Source organism: Narcine bancroftii, chromosome 10 (assembly GCF_036971445.1).
Source record: "Narcine bancroftii isolate sNarBan1 chromosome 10, sNarBan1.hap1, whole genome shotgun sequence".
NCBI classification, from domain to species: domain Eukaryota; kingdom Metazoa; phylum Chordata; class Chondrichthyes; order Torpediniformes; family Narcinidae; genus Narcine; species Narcine bancroftii.
Window position 1 is genome coordinate 2,950,007 of NC_091478.1, and position 23,173 is coordinate 2,973,179.

At 38.1% G+C, this 23,173-nt stretch overlaps 1 protein-coding gene and 1 long non-coding RNA gene across 7 annotated transcripts in view; one reads left to right on the forward strand and one right to left on the reverse strand.

The window, feature by feature from the left end:
• Window positions 1–5,223, forward strand: part of LOC138744083 (uncharacterized) — a 48,714-nt gene extending 43,491 nt beyond the window's left edge. Inside the window, exon 3 of the long non-coding RNA XR_011345253.1 lies at window positions 4,983–5,223. This is a non-coding gene — a long non-coding RNA (uncharacterized lncRNA). The remainder of the gene's footprint in view (window positions 1–4,982) is intronic.
• LOC138744080 (inositol polyphosphate-5-phosphatase A) overlaps window positions 1–23,173 on the reverse strand; it is a 445,284-nt gene that overhangs the window by 126,012 nt on the left and 296,099 nt on the right. For all 6 annotated transcript variants that reach the window (XM_069899594.1, XM_069899596.1, XM_069899597.1 and 3 more), the window contains 3 exons: window positions 21,327–21,390; window positions 15,687–15,790; window positions 584–636 (listed from right to left, as the gene is read on the reverse strand). In XM_069899594.1, the coding sequence (XP_069755695.1) occupies window positions 584–636; window positions 15,687–15,790; window positions 21,327–21,390 (221 nt within the window). The remainder of the gene's footprint in view (window positions 1–583; window positions 637–15,686; window positions 15,791–21,326; window positions 21,391–23,173) is intronic.

The window sequence follows — 23,173 nt, forward strand, 5'->3', positions numbered from 1 at the left end:
CGAGGGGGAGGCTGCAGAAAAAGAGGGAGAGAGAGAGAAAGAGATGCTCGCTCACACACACACAGAAACAGTCAACACTTTAGCTCAATGACTCTTTATGAGAACACTCTCATCAGATGCCAATTGATCTGCTGAGTTCCCTGGCATTTTCCATTTCTGTTTCAGATTTCTGGAAACTGCATAAGAAAATGAGCTTGGAGATTTTTTAAGGGCCACAATGTGGTGACATTTTGTTATGGCTTTCCTCTATGAATTGCCCTGGAAGAAAGTTCCATGGATAAACTCTGGAAAAAAAAGAAAGTTTGGAAAGAATCCTCATTGAAAATTGTGTCATTGAACTAAGCTACATTAAGTACATTAAATTGCAGTGTAAAAAGTTCAAGAAACATGATATAAAATTTGGCCAAGGCTGATGGATCAATCACAAAATCAGTTTCAAGGACAGATTGGGTACCAACTGACAGAGAAATAATTGACAGAGGTCTGGATGTCAAATCATGCCTTGACCCAATCTGCACTCACTCCACCGTTAAATACATTTCAAATTAGTGGACAAGTTAAAAATAAGAGTACTAGAACGTACCAATCAGTGACACTCCATCGTGTTCTGATGAACCCTTTTCTGGACCACTTACACTATTAATAAAAGAAAACAATGAAGATGTCAATTTTACATTGAACGTGAAACACACAATTTTCCCAGTGTGGAATCTGAGACTGAATATTAGAATCAGGCTCATTCTCTCTCCAAATAAAATCTGGAGCTATCAGAGAAATTGTACACGTCATTTATAACATGAGCACAGTGGAAGACTATCAAATTGCAGCGGAAAATTACTGAGCCAGAAAAGAAAAGGCATTTGATTTATTTCTGTGGCAATAATTTATCTTTGGTTATAAATCACTGTAATCACACGCAGTTCATTCCACTAGATGGAAGGAAAGTAACAGCTCGGCGAGGAAATCAATCACCCCTACACTCGCCACACTTAGAGAAGATGCAACTGCAACATATCTCAACACAAACATTTACACAAACCTGACAAGAAAAGGGGAGAGTGATTTTGTACTGTCAAAATATTGTGCATTATTCCTGAATTTTACCAGATCGAAGTTCAGCATCGCCCATGAAATTCATAGCACATTGAGCACCTGGCTTATCTTGGAGCAGTTAAAGGTCAAAATTCAAATATTTATATGCACCATTGCTTCATTTTTGAGATTGAAGTTAAGAGGCCTGAGATGTTTTTCCAATTGCAGCTGAAAGCTGAGGAACAAATCCGTACAATGACGGCCATTTAGTGCCATCACTTGGATGCTGAAAGCATTTCCCTTTTTCAGAAAACTCATGCTCAGAGGATCTTGTGAACATTTTCATCAGCTTGTTTTCAAATTATTCCACAGTCTAACAAGTTTGGACATGAGTTCTACATTTCACTGATTCATTTGTACAAATGCAAAAGTGTAGAGGGTACAGTAGAACAGAGGATGCAGTAAAACCACTGGTATCCTGATTCTAAGCAACCAGTAAAAATATTTGAGGAAAATATATCTTCAAAATTCAAATAAATAAGATTGAAACATTGTTAAAAATACAATACTCCAGCTTAAAATTGTAAAAATAAATGTACTCTGAAGTAACACAGCAACCTTTGGTGAAGATGGGAGCAAATATTCAGCCAGCGGAGGGAGGACCTTGGTCATGATTTGCTTGTAGCAGCTGTTTGAATAAAGTTGTGTGAAACAGCAATGGTGTCGCCCAGGATGAAGAGCTGGTTGATGTCGCTCACCGTTGGCGTGTCTCTCTTAAAGTGTCTCCTTGTCCCTGATTAATAAGAGTTGCCCCAGTCAGAAGCTTTATCTGTAAACTTGGAGGGGGGGGGGGGGGGGAAATTATCTATAATCTTTTGGATGGCTCCATGGAGGGGGAGGAACCTACAGATGCTGCGACTGTTAAATGTTTTCAAAGAATGTGACTGAAAATAAAGTACAATGCTTGAAGATTTATATATTGATGCAGGTGAAGTTTGTTCAGAGCAAGTACAGTGCAGTGTTTTTGTCTTTTAAACTGTTTATTGGTTGGGCATTGCAAGAGTAAGTCTCAAGCAACCAGAAAATACACTTATCTGACATCTACCAATCCCCTTAGTGCCAGATACCAGAGGTTTTACTGTATAAAGAAAGCCAGAATAATCAGCTTCACCAACTGATCAGCTCATCAAAAAGTAGCAATCTACTTTATGTGATCACTCATGTGGGACTTATTATTCTGTCTTATGAGAGCTTCAGGAAAATAGATAATTGGAAGAATATGTACACAAGACTTTGGAAGTGGCAGGGAAGGTGATCAAAGTAAAGGGGATCCTGGAGTTCGGAAATGAAGGTAAATGAAACAAAAATAAGACCATGATGGATATTTATAAACATTAGTTTGGCTACAACCTGATTACTGTCCAGCTCTGGGTATCACAGGACAGGAAAGCTGTGAAGACCTGAGGGATGGTGTAGAAGTATGAATTCTGAGGTGAGGCTATTCAGGTACAAGGATAGAATTCTGAAGCTGGGCTTGTTCTCATTTGAACAGAGTAGATAGAGAGGAGATAATAACACAATGTTGAAAATCATAAAACAGGTATACAAGACCGAGAAATTGTTGTCATTGGCAGGGTCCAAGAACCAGAGATCCAAAAGTGACATGAGAAACTAGTTTGGGTCTGGAATGCAATTCCTGACCAGGTAGTGAAGGCAGAGTCAACGGTGTTGAAAAGGGAGCTGGATATCTATTTAAATCAAGCTATGGAGAAGAAGTGGGGAGTGGGATTAACTGAGCTGTTCTTACACCAAACTGGTGCAGATTAGATGAGCTTCTTCCATGCTGAAATTCTGTGATTTTGTTGAGCAGTGATGTTCAACAGTAAATTATGTGTTTAAAAACTGTTTTAATAGGAGCTCAGTATCTAATCTCAGATGCTCCTATTGGGAATTCTGGAGCAATTTCAACTTCAGCATTGTTTCCAAAGCAAAATTGCCCTCCTGAACAGAATACTGCTCTGTTGTTCAAAGTGACTTTGGACCAGTCTTGTACTATGAATAATATAAACAAAGCATAGGCTAAGAACATAACAAATAGGATTGGTGGCATTCAATGCAATCAGAGGTAAATTCTCACATTGCCATGACTCTTCATTCTCTCAGTATCCAACAATCCATTAATCAGAACTTAAGTATAATGAACATTTAAGCCTTAGCGGAAAAGAATTCCAAAAATCCATAATTCTCCGAGTGAAGAAATTTCTTGTTATCTCACTCTCAGGTAGTTCACTCCTTATCCTGAGACTGACTCTCATGACTCTGGAGGCCAGATTATCCTGTGAAACAGATCCCACATCTACTTTCTAGAAATCTTACATCTTTCCAGAAGATCATGTATTATTATTCTCCAAAGATAATGGGGACCATTCTTTGCATACCTAAGAAAGATCTCTAATTTCCTTACTATAATTTTGCCTCATTTTGTCTCTAATGGGTTTTTTCTTACCTTTGCTTATTTCTCTTTTACACCTATTTGCAAAAGATGTTAAACTCAGATTGAATATTTTATTTTACCATTTTAATTGCATTCTATTTCACCCTCTATCTTCGTCATTCCTTTGCAAACCTGGCCTTTCATTCATAAGCTATTTTTAGCTTTTCAAGTTACTAATTTTTCTAATGTAGTTTTGATTTCTCAAAGGAATATCTGCAGAGAATTATGAATTATTTCTTTAAGTGTTTGCCATTCCTCATCAACCATTTTGTCTTTTAATCTAATTTTCCAATCTATTTCAGTCAACTTGCTTATCAAACCTTTTGTTTAAATGTAAGACCCTAGATTTAGACTCAGCCACTTTATTCTCAAACTTGATATGAATTTGTATCATATCCTATTTATTCCTTCACAGAGGACCCTTTAATATGGTAGTACTTATTTTCCCAATCTTGTACATAAAACTAAATCTACTGAGCCTTGCCCTCCATTTTGTTCTTATAAACAGTTGCATTGTGAAATTATCTTGCAAGGAATTTTGACCATTTGGTTTGTGCAGACTTTATAAGTTTCAAGTGTTGTTTTGCTGGACTGCGTAACTCTCGGTGATGCTGCTAATTTTATACTGTCAAACTCCCCCCAAATTTATCAGTATTTTCTGCTCCTTTGCTCTATTCATATTGACTGGACTGGATTTCCTTTCTCATTACTGTTTTGAATTCACTGGTTATACCCAAGACTGTAATAAACTCTTCAACCATTTTGCCTATATTTTTAAGAAGTCCACTGTTCTGACAAATTCATTAATTCTCCTATTTCTTTTGTTCTTACTTTGTTTGTAATGTCGGTCAGTTTGCAACCATTATTTAGTAAGGGCTAATAGACCAAATTCCTTTATGTCCATTTGTGTCATTATCCCATTGGCTTTATTCTGAACGTGCATTCTTCGATGGCACCTTGAATGTTAACATTTCACTATTTTTCCAAGACATTGTACTGACACAAGCTTCACAGTACATTGTACTCACCCAAGGTACTACCCTGCTCTCTTCTGGTTTTATTCTCAGGTTCATTTGAAAGGAAACAAGGTTAAAGTTACTATTCTAGCTGTTCCAGCTGTCAGGACATTGATTCCAGTGGGTTAGGTGGAGTCCACATGAAGTAGCATCCTCTTTCCTCAATTTTCTGATATTGCTGCTCCTTCCATTAAAACTTCCACATTATTAATTTATTTAATTTTCTAATCTGCCTGTCCCAAAAATAATTTGCATGATTCAATAAGCAATCCTGAAAGTATGAGGCAAAAAGGCTGAGAATCTCAGTTGATCGGTCAAATGTGTCATGTAACTCAAGTTGGTCATCAACAAGCCAAATAGGTCAACGGCCTACACAGCCAAAATATTGCATGTCGAAGGAGTAATGGAAACTGTAACAACATCCACTTGTGTACCCACAGAGATGCAGCAAAACAAACCAAGGCACTTCAAGCAGTTTTCAAGCACAAATTCATGCCAAGACAGAGAAGATGACCTTGGGACAGATGACAAAAATCTTGCTCAAACTGATAGTTTAACAGAAGGTGGAAAATGACGCAAAATGGTTGAGACTTTTAGAAAATCCATAGCTTGCAGCCATATTTGACAATGGTGGAATGATTAAATTTGGGGTGAAAAATAAATGACAACAAATCAAAGGAACTCGGTGATGTTCATGTCATAACTGTACATTCAATTTTGTTTGCAAACCAAAGAGACCCTCAAGAATTGGAAGCAGACCAGAAGATCAATCTGGCTGAATCACTAATGCCAAGATTTGGGTTTTCTGACCTGGCAGGGAATCAGAGATGTGATCTCACAGAAAGATTATAAGATTATCAATGACATAGAAAGTCTGAACCCTGAATAATATTTTAAATAAAGCAAAGGGAAATGGTTCTTGCCACTCACTCATCATCTTTTAGTTTGATATTAAGACATTCTTCAAGTAGAGTGCTCCACATAAGGAAAGGGAGAGGCATAACAAATCATTCCAGAAGCAAAGAACATTGATAATAGCAGTCAAGGAACACGACTGATTAATTCCCAATGTTCTAGTTTCAGTTTTAATCCTACTTTACATATTCTTGCAGCAACTTTGAAGAAATCTACAAATATTACACTCTGGAGCACTGTGACAACTGGAAAAATTCTCACCTAGATTGAAGACTGTCATTTGACAATGTTTGTAAAATGTATTAAGAATTAAACAATAACTTTTAAAATATGTAAATAGTTTAATTATTAAATGCAAAAATCAGCCCAAAACTGTAGTTCTCCATCTCCACCAATATCCTCCTAAACCTCCTCTGTGTCTCTTTCATATGGAGTGGTGACTAGAAATGGATACAGTGTTCTCGATGGAACTTAATTAATGTTTTTTCTATTGCTAACATAATCTCCCAGTAAAGGCAAGTATTTAATTAACCCACGTGCTATTCAATTAATATAGTGAGATAAATTTATTATAACCATTCATACAATAAGCTTCAGTCCATGTAAACTGGTGAAAAAATGCGATTCACATATAATAGATAAAACAACGCATTTTTTTCTCTTTTTTCCATTTCAGCCTGCCAATCCTAATTTAAAAGCCATCACAGTAATTGGCAGGGTATTTCCACAACATTCTGGCCTGCAGATGGACAATGCAGGAGTCCACTGATGGTGTACAGTTGTAAAATGGACAAAGGAACTTTTAAAATTTTATTTTTAATTTAAAGAATATAAATGGTAGAAGTCCCTTCTGGCCCATTAAATCCATCCAGCCAATTACACCCAATTAACCTAGCCACCTCGTCCACCTTGGAGGATGGGAGGAAACCCGCGCAGGTCATGACAGTAAGGTTGGGGTTTCTTTGTTTGCGCAGGAGTTCCAAAAGTTACTCACATTTGCTTTTCAAAATACCAGCAGTTCCTTGTGGGCTATTCTCTGGGGAATGGCTCACCACACCCCCCACCCCACTTCCCAAAATATCTCACTTGTCACAATGACCAGCACCAACAACAGAAGCAAGTCATGATCATGCTTTATTACTTCCTCTCCAGTCTGGCCGATAGTGATATCATTCAGGATTCTTCTGGCTCTTTCTCCATCTTGAGGATATTGAGTGCAGCAGGACATCAATATGATTATGCAATTATTCCAGTTCTATTTGCTCAGTTATCCTGAGGCCTGAACTAAGGTGAAGGCACACGTTAAAATCAGATCAAAGTAGCTAGGAAATGTAAATACATTTAATTTAGAAAATTAAATGCCAGAATCAATAATGGTGGCCAAGTAACTATTGCACTTGTATTCATTATTAATAACAGGAAAAAGAAATCTAAAATGCTTAACCAATCTGGCCTGATCCAGATCCACAGCCATGTGCTTGACTCTCAATTATCCTCTAAAATGTCTCAGCAAGCCGCCAAGTTCAAGGGCATTTGGCGACTGGACATAAATGCTGGCCTTCTTCAATGAATAAAGGAAATGAGAGTGCCTTAAAGTATGCATTGCTTAAGATCTTCATGTTCTGCCAAAATGTAATTGATTTTAAGAAGTGCTTAAATAGAATGAAATGGGATGAATCAGAAGCTGTAAGTTTATTGGAGAGTCATTGTTTTTACTTCTCTTAGGTGCAGTGACCAGTGGCAAAGCGATGACACTCTCCACGAGCACGCAGCGCTATTGATTCTGCTTTAATTTATAAGCATGGTCAAGATTTGTTACAAAAGGGAAATTGACTTTTATTTAAGTAAAGCAGAGTAACCCACATCAAAGGAGACGAGCACTTTTATAAATTGCTTTTTTTTTGCTGTTTCACACGCAGAGACTTATTCAAGATTTCTGGGCAACAACTGTAAATAAATGAACCTACTCTTGTAACCTCATAGATCTTTGCCACAGTATTTGCGCTGGGGGTCACACATCTTGCTTTATCTTTCCCTCAAGACAGTATTTGATTGTAAGAAACTGACAAACTCTGTCGAAGCACATCGTCTTTCTGGAGGGCTGATGGCAACAGTTTTAATTGTCATATTTTGCTTTTGAGATCGAGGACAGATTGGAGAACCTTGGGCCCCTCATAGTAGAAATATGTACAATTCCAGGTGATGCTTTGATGCTGCTGGCATCAGACTGTTGTTTTAAGAGGGGTCATGTGATTTCACAAACAGAGAGAAAAAAGCATTCCATTCTTTGGGGAGAGGGAGAGACAGTCAGTTTACTGCTGACCTGCTGTATGTCCCCATTTCAAGACAGGTTTTGAGTTTCGAGTTTGGCCTATTATAAATCTCTGTAGTCAATACAGAGGCTGTGACTGGTTATTGTGTTTCTACTGAAATAGGGGGAAAAGGAGAACGCCATGTGAATAACCTGGAAGAGCGGACAAGTTTCTTCAGCAAGACACTGAAGTGGCTGATTGAAGGAGATCAGTTTGTGTGTGTGTGTGTGTGTGTGTGTGTGTGTGTGTGTGTGTGTGTGTGTGTGTGTGCACGCGCAATGAACAATGAATATCTCTCTCTGAAACCAACAAAGACCTTCCTGAACAGTTGCAATTTAAGTTCAAGGACCAGAGCCTTGGTGAAGATAATAACTGTTCAGTTCTGTGCAGTATGGAAATCACCTGATCCCAGTGAACTTGGAGAAGTGAAAGGTGAATGACTGGACAGTGAAACAAAGAACATTCCTGAACATGTAAACATTACATACACATGTGCTAGAATTAGAAGGGGGTTAGGTTAAATTAATAGTAATAAGTTAACGATTGATCTTATTATTATATATGAATAAAATTAAACCCAGTTTTGTTTAAGTAACCATTGCCTTGGTGAATTTCTGTTGCTGCCGGTTTATGGAGTCCTCTAGGTTCGGAACAGTTTACTTTTCTCTCTTCTGCACACATATCTTTTCTTGAGTATATTTTTGCACTACAGATAGGTAGAAATTCTGCCTGGCCCACAGGAAAAAGAATCTCAGTGGTAAGTGATGTCATGCATGTAGTCTGACAATAAATCCGAACTTTGACTTTGACAGGTGATCTTCAAGTGATATCGTTCCTTTGGCCCACTTGACCACAATGTAAATGAATAGCCAGCTGGTATATAATTGTAGAAATATCAATCAGACATGTTTAATTGTCTCTTGATGAATCAAAGAATAAGGTTCTGAATATCTGTTTCTTAATTCATAAGGCAGTACAGTACTATCATAAATGGACAACAATGCATATTAATACCAAGGTTTATTTTTTTCATGTTTCATTAATCTTTTGTAAGCACAGGATGATACACTAGCTTTAGACATATCAAATGCAATGTCACAATTAAAATAGGCCTTAGGCTAAACAAAGCTCTTACTGACCTTTTCAACAACCTATGTAAACAGCATCAACATAAATACATCAGCTCTTTGGGGTAAAACCTCTACAGAACATCAACAAGTAGACAAAGGTTACAGAAGGCTTCTGTCAAAATGCACTGTGAAGAATAACTCATGCTCACATTTGATTGATAATGTTCCATGCAATGTCTCAATTCATCTTTTCTATCGTTTCGCTGAGAGAAGTCATATCAAATTAAACAGCAAAACAGCAGGATTGATTTCACTGAACAGAATAAACAAGAGAAAGGGACAAAGAAGGGAGTGCCATTGATTCTGGCTAGGTTTGTACTTATTATGAAGCAAAGGCATGAATGTGAGAGGGATCAAGAGGCACCTTAAGAAGATAAAGCAATTTAAATATACTGTCAAAGGCTTAATTAGCATTGGTATCATCAAACATATTTGAAGAAGAAAACTGTAAATTCTTGGGTCCAGGAGGAAGCATTTCAAGGGGGCATCAGCTATTGAAGCTTGACCAAGTACACCATTCACAGGAATGGCAAACTTTGCAATTCATCCCAGTTGGGCCATTAGCCAGAGGAAATAAGACTTCTCTTTACACCAAACCGAGATCTCTATCACTCTAATCCCTGACAACCTTGAAGTCAGGCATATAATGCTAATGAATTCCACAGTGAAGATTGATGCAAATACTCATTCAGTTCCTCTGCCATCTCCTTATCTCCCACTACAATTTCTCCAGTGTCATTTTCTATCATTCCTATATCTACCCTTGCCTCTTCTTTACTCTTAATATACTTTAAAACTTTTTTTTAGCATCCTTTTGATATTATTTGCTAGCTTCCTTTCAAAGTTCATTTTTTCCTCTTTAATGACCTCAGTTTCCTCTGTACGCTTTTAAAAGCTTCCCAGTCCTCGCCCTTCCCACTCATTTTTGCTTCCTTGTTTGCCTTTTCTTTTGCTTTGACTTCCATTGTCAGCCACAGTTGTGTCATTTTTCCATTCAAATATTTATTCTTTTTTGGAATATCCCTGTCCTGCACCTTCCTTATGTCTTGAAGAAACTCTGCCGTCCCCATGCTAATGTGCCTTTCTAATCAATTTTGACCAGTTCCTCCCTCACATCTCTGTAAGTCCTTTTTAATCCACTGATTTCAGTTTCTCCCTCTCAAACTGCAGGGTGAATTCTATCATATGAACACTGCCTCCTAAGGGCCCTTTGTACAACGCACATCATGGTCTTTTTCCCCTTAGAGTTTCTTAATTCTACCCACGGGGATTCTATACCATCTTATCCAATGATCTGACTAAGTCAGTGACAAGATGTACAAGCGCTCCCAAAGATTGCTTCTGTCAACATTGAACCTTGCAAGGATCTATAGAGTAAATTGCCATAATTACCCTGAATGACATATCTCAAACTGCTACAGTTCATAAAGAAGGGATCAGCAGATGAAGAAATAACACCATGCTGGAGAAACTCAGCTGGTCAAATAGTGACCTTACTGTAGCAAAGATACAATGTTTTGGGCTTCATCAGGTATGAAAAAATGTTGGCAGGCACACAAACAAAATGGTAGGGGAGAGGAGCATGCAGGAGGTAATAGGTGAATAAGGGAGGGAAGGGATTGCAGCAAGCAAGGCAAGTGGGGATGGCTCTGTGATGGAGAGGGAAGGGGATGGAGAGCTGGAGGAAAGAAGACAAAGTGAAAGGGAAGGAAGAATGGAGAGTGGGCTAGCAGAAACCAGAGAAGTCATCCAGTTGGATAGTGGCCAGACGGAATATTAGGTGTTGGTCCCCCAATTTACAGGTGAGCCTGGTTTGGCAATTGCATGAGGCCATGGACAAACATGTTGGCACAGAAGTGGGGAGCAGAAATGAAGTGGATGGCCACTGGGAGATACCTGTCATTGATGTTCAGAGAGTGAAGGTGCTCAGTGAAGTGATCTCCCAGTATGTGTTCTGTCTCTCCAATGTAGAGGAGGCCACAACAGGAGCACAGGATGCACTAGATGCCTCCTCCTGCAGATTCACAAGCATCTCAGAAGGACCGTTTGGCACCAATAAATGGTGGTGAGGGAGGAGATTGGGTGCCAGTGTAGGACCTCCTGCAGTTACAGGAGTAGGTTCTAAGGGGGTAACTAGTGGGAGGGGATGATGATGATGTGTCCTGGTGATGGACAATGTTGACAGAAGTTGTGGAGGCTGGTGGGGTGGGAGGTATGAACAAGGGGAATCCTGTTCTTGATACGACTGGGACAGAGGTGACTAAGGCACTTGTGCGGGAGATGGAGGAGACTGAGTGGATGGGGGGTGAAGGGAAGCCACACTTTTTGAAGGAGGTCATTTTAGATGATCTGGAATGAAAGACCTCAACCTGGGAGCAGCTACAATGGAGATGGAGGAATTGAGAGAAAGGAATAGAATCCTTACAGGGAACTGGGTTTGAAGAAGTGTAGTCAAGGTAGTTGTGGGAGTTGGTAGGTTTGTATAAAATGTCTGTAGAAAGTTTGTCTTCTGAGATGGAGACAGAGAGATCAAGGGGAGAGTGTTGTCAGAGAAGGGCCAAGTTAATCTGAGGTTGGGGTGAAAGTTAACTGCAAAGTGAACAAAGTTGACAAACTCTTCATGGGTGGGTAAAGAGTTGAGGAGCATGTTTTTCATCCTACTTATGTCCAAATTTTCCTCTGCTGCAGGAGTTTGCAGGCAAGACTCACCGCTCTTTAATTCCAAAGACAAAATGACTGAAATTTGTATGGTAAAACTGTTGAGAGGATGGATGCTCTCAACCATGACTGTTCTGTGTCATTCTACAATAACCAGAAAATCATTGAAATTTTACCAGAAGTTAGTGCTGTGGGGAATAAATCAGAAGGAAAGATAACAAGCAGGCCAGATGAGAAAAGAAAATGATAAAAGTGGGTTAGTGGCATTGTTCAATTAAGGCTCATTTCTAAATCTGCCGATGCATTAAATTAATAGCATTAGATATATCAGGTGGTGTTGATCACATCAGTGCATGTAATTAATAGCAGCTGATTCAAACAGCAACATAAATGGATTACATACATCCCAAAACTAAAAATGTCATGCAGAATCAAATCACGCCCCTTGTCTTGCCAAAGTTCAACGTTTAAACATGTAAACACATGATGCTTTTGTTGCCTATTGTGCAATTAAAAGCCAGATAAAGAGTAGCATTCTAGCACAATTTTTAAAATGGGACTCAACTTTCCCTAATTATTTTTACAGTTGTTCCTGTTAAGGTTTAATGCCAACACAAATAATATTGAATACAGGTAGTGGTGACCCATCTTTGTGCTAACAATACCAGAGTAGACTGTGATAAGTAATAGACAATGCTTCTAAACTGCTTGGTCTGAGAATGAGGGAAGGCCAACTGCCTAATTAATGTCAAGCTAAGTTATTTACCAACACAGAACTCATCTATGCCCATTATTGTGATTATATTATGGTTCAAATGATAAATTTCATTTTAATAAATGTTCAAGATTTAAAAATAAACCAAAACATCTTTTTATCAGAACACAAATTATCATGTGAATTATTTACTGTTATTTACTAACAATGCCCCTTTTAATCTTTCTCACATTTGTCATGTCAGAGAACACCATTTCATGAACTGACTTGAACGAATGCTTTCAACTGAGAATGGATGGCAATTAGTTTACTCTGTTACTAGTTCCACTGTTAATAGGATCATAAATGCTCAAATAAGTTCTTTCTTTTCTCTATTTTTCAAACTAACTTTAAATTAGATGAGACTGGGTATGAGTGGACCCATGCATTCAGTCTCTCACCCATTCTCACCCACACTTATTTAATGAAATATTCAGAGATTTCCTCTCTTCTGAAGTTAAATTCATTCATACAAATGATCCTAAATCTCTTTTCTTGCTTTTTCCCCTGTTGTTGATGAAAACACATTTACCTGAGCTCTCCCATTGCTCCCTCAATTTCTCAAAGAAAATGGATGACATTGGAGGCCATTCATCTCATTGTGCCCATGCCAGTAAACATTGATTCCAACTCTACTATTGACCATTCAACACTGTTCCAAGCATATATATATCAACCATGCTCTTTTCTAAAGTTCACTTTCTGCCAATCTTGAAAAGTAATATTCTATGCATCAATCCTTTCCAACTCACATCCCAACTCCGCACTCCTATATCTTTTCGTCCCCTGGAATTTGTTGCGTTGTCTAATGTCATGCACTCCCTATGTCTGTGAGCATAACATTTAGGCTCTCGGTGTCCTCTATAGAAGATCAGACAAAATTATTGCTCCTCCACCACCCTTCCTTTGTTGTGCAGCCAGCCTAGAGCATTACCTTGATGCTTGATTGTCAAACATTACAGGATATTGTGAGATCATAATGTGTACAAAAGGTTAAAGTAAAAAGAGAAAATGCTAGAAACACTCATTCGGCCAGATGGCAACTGTGACAAAAGAAGCAGAGTTAATGCTTCATCAAAGACCTCTCCTCAGAACCCCATCATTTGTAACTTTTGGTGCGAATATCCACTCTGCTCTCGTTTTCACATAGCCAGTATCTGACTTTTCACTTCTGGATCTCTCCATTTCTACAGCTACCATGAAATCTTCTCTCTGCCCCACCAGTATTCTTGTAAAAATCTAGCTCTGACAATCCATATCTGATATGAAACATTAACTCTGTTTCTCTTCTCCGATTCTGAATGACCTGCAGAGCATTTTCAGTTTTTATTTCAGATTTCCACCATCTGCAATTTTTTTTAAGTTACAATTGCAAAAAACTTTAACCCAACTAATACAGCAATAGCATTTCTTGCCTTGATTACAATGCTACCCGCAGAATTTCCCAATGACCTTGCACTATCTTTCACTCCTATTTGTAATAATACAAAAGATAGGCAGTCAAATTCTACCTGCATGTAGCTCGTTCCTTCACCATCTCAGTCCTCTCTCAGAAGGAATTCTAGTGCATATCATTAGTGAAATGGTTTCAATGCTTTGAGCAAAAATAGTGTGTCAGCAAAAGGAAGCAAAAACCTTGAGAAAAAAAATTGTTGTCCAGTTATAACATAATCATAAAGGCGGCTGGACTGGGCATTCACTCTGCTCAACAGAAGAAAATAAGAACCTCTCCCTCTTCTGTGCTTCTTGGTGCCAGAGCAGAGTTACTAAGCTCAAGAACAAAGCACTTTTGCCTGTTTCATCCAAGGAATGGGGCAGATTTTGAGGGCAACTTTAAAAAAGAGAGAGAAAAAAATCCTTCCAAAGCTAAACTTTGTACCTGAAACTGAATCTGCACGAGCCTACACTGCCTTCGGTTCTCATAAAACCGTTAAAGTTGATGCAGGAAAACATGCACATAAATGATTTCTTCTCATTTCCTTCAGTAGCATTCTTTACAGTAATCCCTCGTTAGGATGGTGTTGGGGAGGGGGTTCGATATAATTTAGGGTGGGATAGCCAATGAATTAGGCAATACTGTGTAAACTGAGCTTATATTAGTCTCCTTGAAACCTTTCATTAGGCTGCCACACTGAATAAAATGGAAGTTAAAATCCCCATGTAGTCCAAGCCAGTGTCCCTTCTTTACACGCCAGATGGATTATATGCAGGCTGTTTCCTTTATTAAAAGACGACATAAATCACTATTGAAAAACTAGGGACCCCTACAAGGTTATCCCTGTACAGCTTTGTTCATGAAAGGTTCACATTGAAGCATTAGTGAAATTAATTCATCTTTCATAAGAGCTTTGAGCAGTATCTGTGATGTATGATAACAACCAATTTCTCACTACCGGCAAAAATTATTCAGGTCTGATAGACTACACAAATCTGTTCTTTTTAAATAGCCTAACATGATCTCAAGTGCTGGTCCCAAAGGCATCATTTGAGATTCATATACAGCCAAGAGGTATAATAAATCACCATGAAAAGTTTTGTTAGTTTTATATGCAGTGAATTGTAATTATTTTGGATTGCATTATATCTCAATCAAAGTAATTACTTTTAGATCATCTTTAAGCAGCAGTAATAAAGAGAAAGAAATCAGTCTTAAACCAATTGAGAGGATCATTTGCATATCTGTCTGTTGTACAATACAATAGGTTATTACTAAGATTATAACTAATGTTTCCTATCTGATATATTTACAAGTTTATAAATACTCTATTTATATCACTGAAGACAATATGAAATTATTCAAACAATATAACAGTGTTTGAGTTGTAATACCTCAAAATGATGCAAAGAATTTGGGTTCAGCTTGAGAAACAAAGCTGAGGTTTGCCAAAACAATTCACAGGAAAGAGAAAAAGAGCTAAAATCACTGAGAAATTTCCACACAGGGAGAGCCATTGCAAAGATAAACACACAAAAACATAGGCCTTATAGAAGTTGGACACATATATAGTAGCACATCTGGTCTTTCAAGTTATGTTTTTGTAACTTACATCGTGGCCCAGAAGCAATGTTGTTTTTGCCACAGAGCATCAGGGCACAAGAGTCTTGAGCATCACCAGCTTTTTAGAAAAATAATTTCTACAAATTGTAGAAACTATAGCAACATTATCATATAATTAAAAGAGTTCACAAAGTAACAAAGGGAACAATGCAAGTGATTTTCCTTCCACCTCTTCCCAAATTTGCTCTGCAATTCATTTGCATGTATCCCACAGCAGAGAGCCCACAGTGAATAAAGAACCAGGGATAACAAGAAACCTTTACAACCTTACCAGTTGACCTTGCATGTTTTGTGTGGCAGAAGACAATATAACTTACCTCAGGGAAGTAATGCTGTGGAAACTTTTCCTTTTCTAACATTGGTGTGCTTTCTAATGTTTCTGAGTAGATTTCTTTACCCGTTACTTTTTTGTACTTTTTAGCTTAAAGAAAGAAAACACAGGGAAGAATACATTAGAACCAACAATTAGCAATAACTGAATATCCTCTGTAAAAATTTGCAGATTCTTCACAATACCATGACACACTGCTACATTCCCTCAATATTTTCATATTTAGTTTCAATCAGCTTTGACCATTCTCAAATACTGTATTTATAAATGTCAGGCTGACACTTTTCACACCAATGAAGAGATGATATTGGCTGTAACTTACCTGCTACTGTATGGATGCAGTTGCGTATAGTATTTTGTTTTTGCTCTGCCAATACATGGTAATTCTGCCTTATCCAGAAAAAAGAATCTCAGGGTTGTAAGTGAGGTCATGTATGTACTCTGACAATTAATCTGAACTCTGGGTAGTCATAGAGTTTTGCAGCATGGAAACAAGTCCTTCGGCCCAACTGATCCATGCCAACCAACTTGTCTATTCAAGCTGGTCCCATTTTTCAGTGTTTGTCCCTTTTAACCTTACCTATGCATGCACCTATCTAAATGTTACAATTGCACCCACTTCTACCACCTCCTCTGACAGTACACACCACTCTCTCTTCAAAAAAAAGTTACCTTTCATGTCCTTTCTAAATCTTCCCCCCCTCACCTCATATTAAGATTCCCCAAGTTTTTTTTCACTCCTCTGTCCAAATGGTGAAGTATCTTCACTTGCATGGATAAGCATTTTGCCATAATTACAGTATTAATGAAGATCCCTCCAAAAAATACTTTCTGCCCACATCTCCAGGTAGAGATTATGTTGATTTAAACCATTTTTATTGTTTGCAATTTGTTCAACTTTTATGGACATGCAGTTTCTTTGGTACGATGGTAATTACTGTGTAAAGATGTACACAATATTTAGTCTAGCCTTTCAAAGTGGGCTATCTCAGAATTAAGGCACCACAGAAGCTTCCAAGGGGCAGGGTGTTGAAAGCAGAAGATTTTGTTGGTGATTGCTTACTATCTGAATAAGGATTAATTACAAACATACAAAGTAGTAGAGGATGAGGCCATTCAGCTCCTCAAGCTGTGATCCCATTCAACAACATCATGACTGAATTGATTACAAACTCCACTCTGCATTCCTGCCAACCCTTCACCAAGCCTGTACCCCTTTCCTATCACCATTCTATCAGTCATCAAGACCATCAATCCTCTAAAAATTATTCAAGGATGCCAGCCCTCTGAAGGACAAATAAAAGTGCTTTATCTCTGCCTTAAATGGGCAGCTCTCTCATTTTTAAACAGAGACTCATAGTTCTAGATTTTCCATGAGAAAACATCCACTTTGTCAAGACCCTTCCAGATGTCACTTCTCACACCATGGGAGAGATATGTAAGTGTATATGAAGAGCCGAATGAGTGAACTTGGACATCTGTGTTCAAATGCTGTCTTCAACTTGATGTATTCAATAAATTCTTCTGCAAATAGTTCCCCAATAATCTTGCAGGTAATTGATATCCATTTAAATGCAACAAATGGAGGAGTCAATCCCTGGTGTTCAGATGTGTTTAGCTATGCATGGCCCACCCTGAGTGTCATTTGTAGGACTGAATACATTGTCAGAGGCAGGTAGAGCAGAGACAATGGGGAATTGCACTCTCTATTAAGCTTGATAACTACAAGAGTGGTAGTATCTAAGACTGATGTTATGCAGATAAATTAAAAATCTATCCACTAATCACTGAAGTAATTTCAGGGACATCAGCCTTTTTTTATGATTAGAATATGTTGATGCAGATTTTGTTTTCTGTATTCATTAACAAAACCCTGACTTTGGGGATAAAATGCCTTTATTTGTTGTATGATCGTGTTTGTGCTGTTTGCCATTCCCTCTACCTTGCCTCCATTTCATCAGCTGGCAAGATATTGCCAGTAATGTACTGCACTTACAGAGATATGAATCAATTTCACAGATGAGTATCTGGTCATTGCCTGCCATGTGCTTTATAATTACAGGGAGTAATAATAATCAACAGTTGTGTGAAGTATCGTGGACTTGCTGCAGTTCTAAGTGTATGTTAACAATTTTACACTAGAAAAATAGTGTACGACATTGTAGAAGTTCAATAATAATTTGCTATGCATTTAGATTTTTAAGTTAATATGCTTCATCACAACAGATAGTTGACAATACAAAGGGTGAAAATTTAATTCAATGATGCACCATTGTTAAAAGGTATCAGTGTAAGATCTATCCCTGATTCTGAGAAATTCTTTCTCAAACAACGTCATGATATTTTTCCCTTTATGATGGATAATTTGACATCATTTATCAATAAACGTCATTTTGTTAAATACTGATTGCTTTTGCTTAGGCTCATGATGGATCCTCTTTTTGGAGATATTATTTCTTTATTCCATGATATGTTCAATTAAAGATAGTGTGTTTCCTGCATATGTTTTGAAGGAAGGGAAATAAGAGTTCAAAAAAAAATTAGAAGAACACAGGAGAAGTGGAGGAAAGTGAGTTGTAGTGATATCCTGCTTGGCCAAAAAATTAATAGTCACATGTATGCACCAGGTCCTCCCACCCACAAGCCAATTCCACCCAAATAGCACAATTAATCTACAACTCCCATATGTTTTGAAAAGTGTGATGAACCCAGAGCACCCAGAAGAAACCCATGCAGACATGTTCAAACACTTTCCGGAGAGCATCAAATTCAAGCCTGGGCCACTGATGGTGTAATAGCATTGTGCTAACTGCTGTACTAACCGTGCTGCCTAGTTGTTCAAACATTTTAAGCCACACAAGTTTGGAGATATTACTTCAGTTTTAAATGCTAACATGCTGAAATATGTATAATCCTCAGCCATGCTTCTATGCTGCAAACAGAAGTTAAATGTAGCAGGATTGCTGGACATAACAATAAGATGGAAATTCTTGGGTTAGTTTCCAGAACAAAGAGAGGTATATTTAACCATATAACCATATACATATAACCACTTACAGCACAGAACAGGCCAGTTCGGCCCTACTAGTCCATGCCGTAACAAATCCCCACCCTCCTAGTCCCACTGACCAGCACCCGGTCCATACCCCTCCAGTCCTCTCCTCTCCATGTAACTATCCAGTCTTTCCTTAAATGTAACCAATGATCCCGCCTCGACCACGTCTGCCGGAAGCTCATCCCACATCCCCACCACCCTTTGTGTAAAGAAATTTCCCCTCATCTTCCCCTTATAATTTTCCCCCTTCAATCTTAAACCATGCCCTCTAGTTTGAATCTCCCCCACTCTTAATTGAAAAAGCCTATCCACATTTACTCTGTCTGTCCCTTTTAAAATCTTAAACACCTCTATCAAGTCCCCCCCTCAATCTTCTACGCTCCAGAGAAAAAAGCCCCAGTCTGCACAACATTTTCCTTTAACTCAAACCTAAAATCCTGTCAACATTTTCGTGAACCTTCTCTGCACTCTCTCTATTTTTAAGTTAATATGCTTTGTTGATATCTTTCCTATAATTTGGTGACCAAAATTGTACACAGTACTCCAAATTTGGCCTCACCAATGCCTTGTACAATTTCATCATAACCTCCCTACTCTTGAATTCAATACTCCGATTTATGAAGGCCAACATTCCAAATGCCTTCTTCCCCACACCATCTACCTGAGTATCAGCCTTGAGGGTACTATTTACCACAACTCCTAAATCCCTTTGTTGCTCTGCACACCTCAATAGCCTACCGTTTAATGCATATGACCTATTTAGATTTGCCTTTCTAAAATGTAACACCTCACACTTATCTGTATTAAATTCCATCAGCCATTTCTCAGCCCACACCTCCAGCCTTCCTAAATCACCTTTTAATTTATGGTAATCTTCCTCACTGTGCACAACACCACCAATCTTTGTATCATCCGCAAACTTGCTTACCCAACTCTCCACCCCTACTTCCAGATCGTTAATATATATAACAAACAATAGTGGACCCAGGACCGATCCCTGAGGAACTCCACTAGTCACCGGCCTCCAATTGGACAAACAATTTTCTTCCACTACTTTCTGACACCTCCCATCCAACCATTGCTGAATCCATTTCACTACCTCCTTATTTATACCTAATGCCTCCACCTTTTTTCCTAACCTCTTGTGGGGAACTTTGTCAAAAGCTTTACTAAAGTCTAAATAGACAACATCCACAGCTTTCCCTCATCAACCTTTTTTGTAACCCCCTCGAAAAACTCAATCAGGTTTCTCAAGCATGATCTACCCCTGACAAAACCATGCTGATTACTCCCTAGCAATCCCTGTACCTCCAAATATTTGAAAATACCATCCCTCAGAACACTTTCCATCAACTTGCCCACCACAGACGTCAGACTCATGGGCCTATAATTCCCAGGTTTACATTTGGACCCTTTCTTAAACAGCGGAACCACATGCGCAACCCTCCAATCCTTTGACACTACCCCCGTGGCCAGTGACATCCTAAATATCTCTGTTAATGGCCCCACTATCTGTCCACAAGCCTCCCTGAGTGTCCTTGGGAATATTTTGTCCGGTCCCAGAGATTTATCCACCTTTATCTTTTTCAACACAGCCATCACTACCTCCTTGGTTATCCTTATATGCTTCAGTTACCTGCAACACCTTAGAGATTCATTGTTGCTTTGGATTAAGGGTTATAGTTATGAAGGGAGACTTTAGAAATCTGGATTTTCCCACTCAAGTTGAAAAGGTTAAGGGCCAATTTAATCGAGAGAGTGAAGATCATGAAGCCTTATGACACGATCGAGCAGAGTGCAATCTTGCATACACCATGGTGAATGTATTTGCATAGACCGTGGTGAATGTACTTGCATAGACCGTGGTGAATGTACTGCATCTATTCCATACCCAAATAATGAACTGAAAAGTTCAAACTTTTTGGACCTTAGTCATACATTTAAATATTTTATCTTCTGGGAGTGAATGAGGAGTCAGTTCTGCCTGAGTTAATAAGGTGTAGGTAAATTATTTTGAAGTTGATTTGACCATTAAAATTAAATATATATATTTCACAAAATGTGGCATAACAAAACATTTAAATTGATCATCTCTTCATTGACAAGGAAATAAAACAAGCTTATAAATATTGCAATGTGAAAAAGGGGAAACAACATTTCAAAAAGGAGCCATATACAATCGAATGATTATTGTAATCACAAAGGCTCTTTTTGAGAGAAGCTTCATATTCAGGCAACTCCCTGATTCCACAAAAATATTTTACTTCAAAAATTTAAAAAAGCAACAAAGATGTTTTTTTATTTTTTTTATTGTTATAGACACAAATTACTTTTCTTCATGTCCAGCAATTTAATTCATTCACAAAATAATTTGACGTACAAATAATCTTGTTGTAAAAGTTGTAACTATGAGATTCTTGAAAAAAATTGTTAATTGTGCAGCAATTACTTTGTTTTGTAAAGCAATAAGCCAAACACGCCAACAGTAAAAAGCTATTGGGTGTCGTACTTAAGCCAGTGCAATACCAGCATCTAGTAACTATTAGAATAATACAGTACTCCAAAGCTTACCTTTAAAATCAAATTGATAGGTATTTTTCAAAGACTCATGAAGAAAGTAAAGATTTCCTAAAGCCTGAAAAAGAAACAAACAAGTTTTAAGTCTGATATATGTAACAATTGCACAAAAATAAAACAATGAAAACATTTTTGTAAAACCATCAGGTGGCGATAATTTAAAGATGTTTTCTATTCTGGAGACAAGAACACACAGTGGTTCTTTTGCTTTCTGCAAATTAATTGATTGGCTCACCTCTCCCCTTACCCTGATGGGTTGGTTGGCCCACAGTATTGGAGGAGAGTGCCTTTTTTTGCAGCCGTACTGTGACTGCCTGACAGGACCTGCGTAAGTCTCTTTAGTAAAAGATTCTGCATCCCAAACACCAGAGAGCTTTCAACTTCTATGCACCTATATTTTTTCTGAAAAGATTCATTCAAAGCTCCATTCCGAAGAGAAGCCACCTTAAGTTAAAAAAATTAGAAGAGGGAATTTAAAAGTAAAGAAATGCGTTTTAATTGGGAGAGAAAATTGTGCTTTATATGATTTTACTTTTTATTTGTTATTTTGCCCAAGTTGTCATTTTGGGCATTTTTGAAACAATTTGATTGGTTCATTGACATATCATGAAATGTAACTGTATTCTATTGATAGTCATGCTACAATGCAAATAATGATATATAAATGATTTTAACAAATAGAATAAAGGATTTATTTGGAATTAGTAGAAAATTAGGTGGTGTGGCTCCTTGATTATTGCTGCTGCTCTCCAGAACCAGCATTCCATGTAGATTTTTCTCGATGTTGGGAGGAGTTTTGCCAATGACCCTTTTGTGGGCTTTCCGCTCAGAGGTATTGGTGCCTCCAGGCCATGATGCAGCCAATCAACATAGTTTGCACTACCCATCCATTGAAGTGTGCAATGTCATACTGATCCTCAGAAAACTCCTGAGGAAGAAGAGGCACTGATATGTTTTCTTCATGATGACATTAGTTTTTTGGGTCCAGGAGAGATCCTCAGAGAGAGTGACTCCCAGGAATTTATATTGGTGCAAAGATAACCTCTTGTTCAACATCACTAAGACAAAGGAAAGGATCAGTGACTTCAGGAGAGGGGACAAAGTCTACACCCCAGTCCACATTAATGGTGCTGGAGTCAAAGTAGTAGGTAACTTAGGAATAAATATCTTTGATGACCTGACCTGGGATAAACACATTGATGGTCAAGTAAGTACATCAACACTTTTACTTTCTTAGAACACTCAAGAACTTCAGCATGTCCCAATTGTCCCTTAGAACTTAAAAAAAAAGTCCACCATTGAAAGCTACTTGCTGGATGCATCAGAGCCTGATTATTGGAGTTGTTTAGCTCAAAATCATAGGAAAGCTACAGAAGCTGGTAGATGCACCTCCCAACAATTGTTCAAAATTCTCTCCCCTCCATGGACTTCATTTATATCTCCTGCAAAGGAAGACAGGCCATAGACAACGATTAAAGAAGTTCCTGTATGCTACATTCTAAATGTAGTATTATGGGACAACAATGAAACCGTTACCTTTATCTTTTTACCTTTACTCTCCAGATACACTCTCCCCTCCCTCTTCCCATTGGGGAGAAGGCTTAAGACAGTGAAAACACTCACCAACAGGTTTAAAGATAGTGATGGGGCTTCTTTCCTGCTACCATCAGGCTCTTAAATGAACCCCATAACTGAGCGATTATGCTGCCCTTGTTTTGTGATCACGGGTCTTTCTTTTCATTGCAATCCTAGAGTCTGTTATTGTGTTCTTATCTTGTCTGTATGAATGTTCGAGATAACCTGTTAGACTGTTTGCAGAAGGTATTTTATGATAAATAACA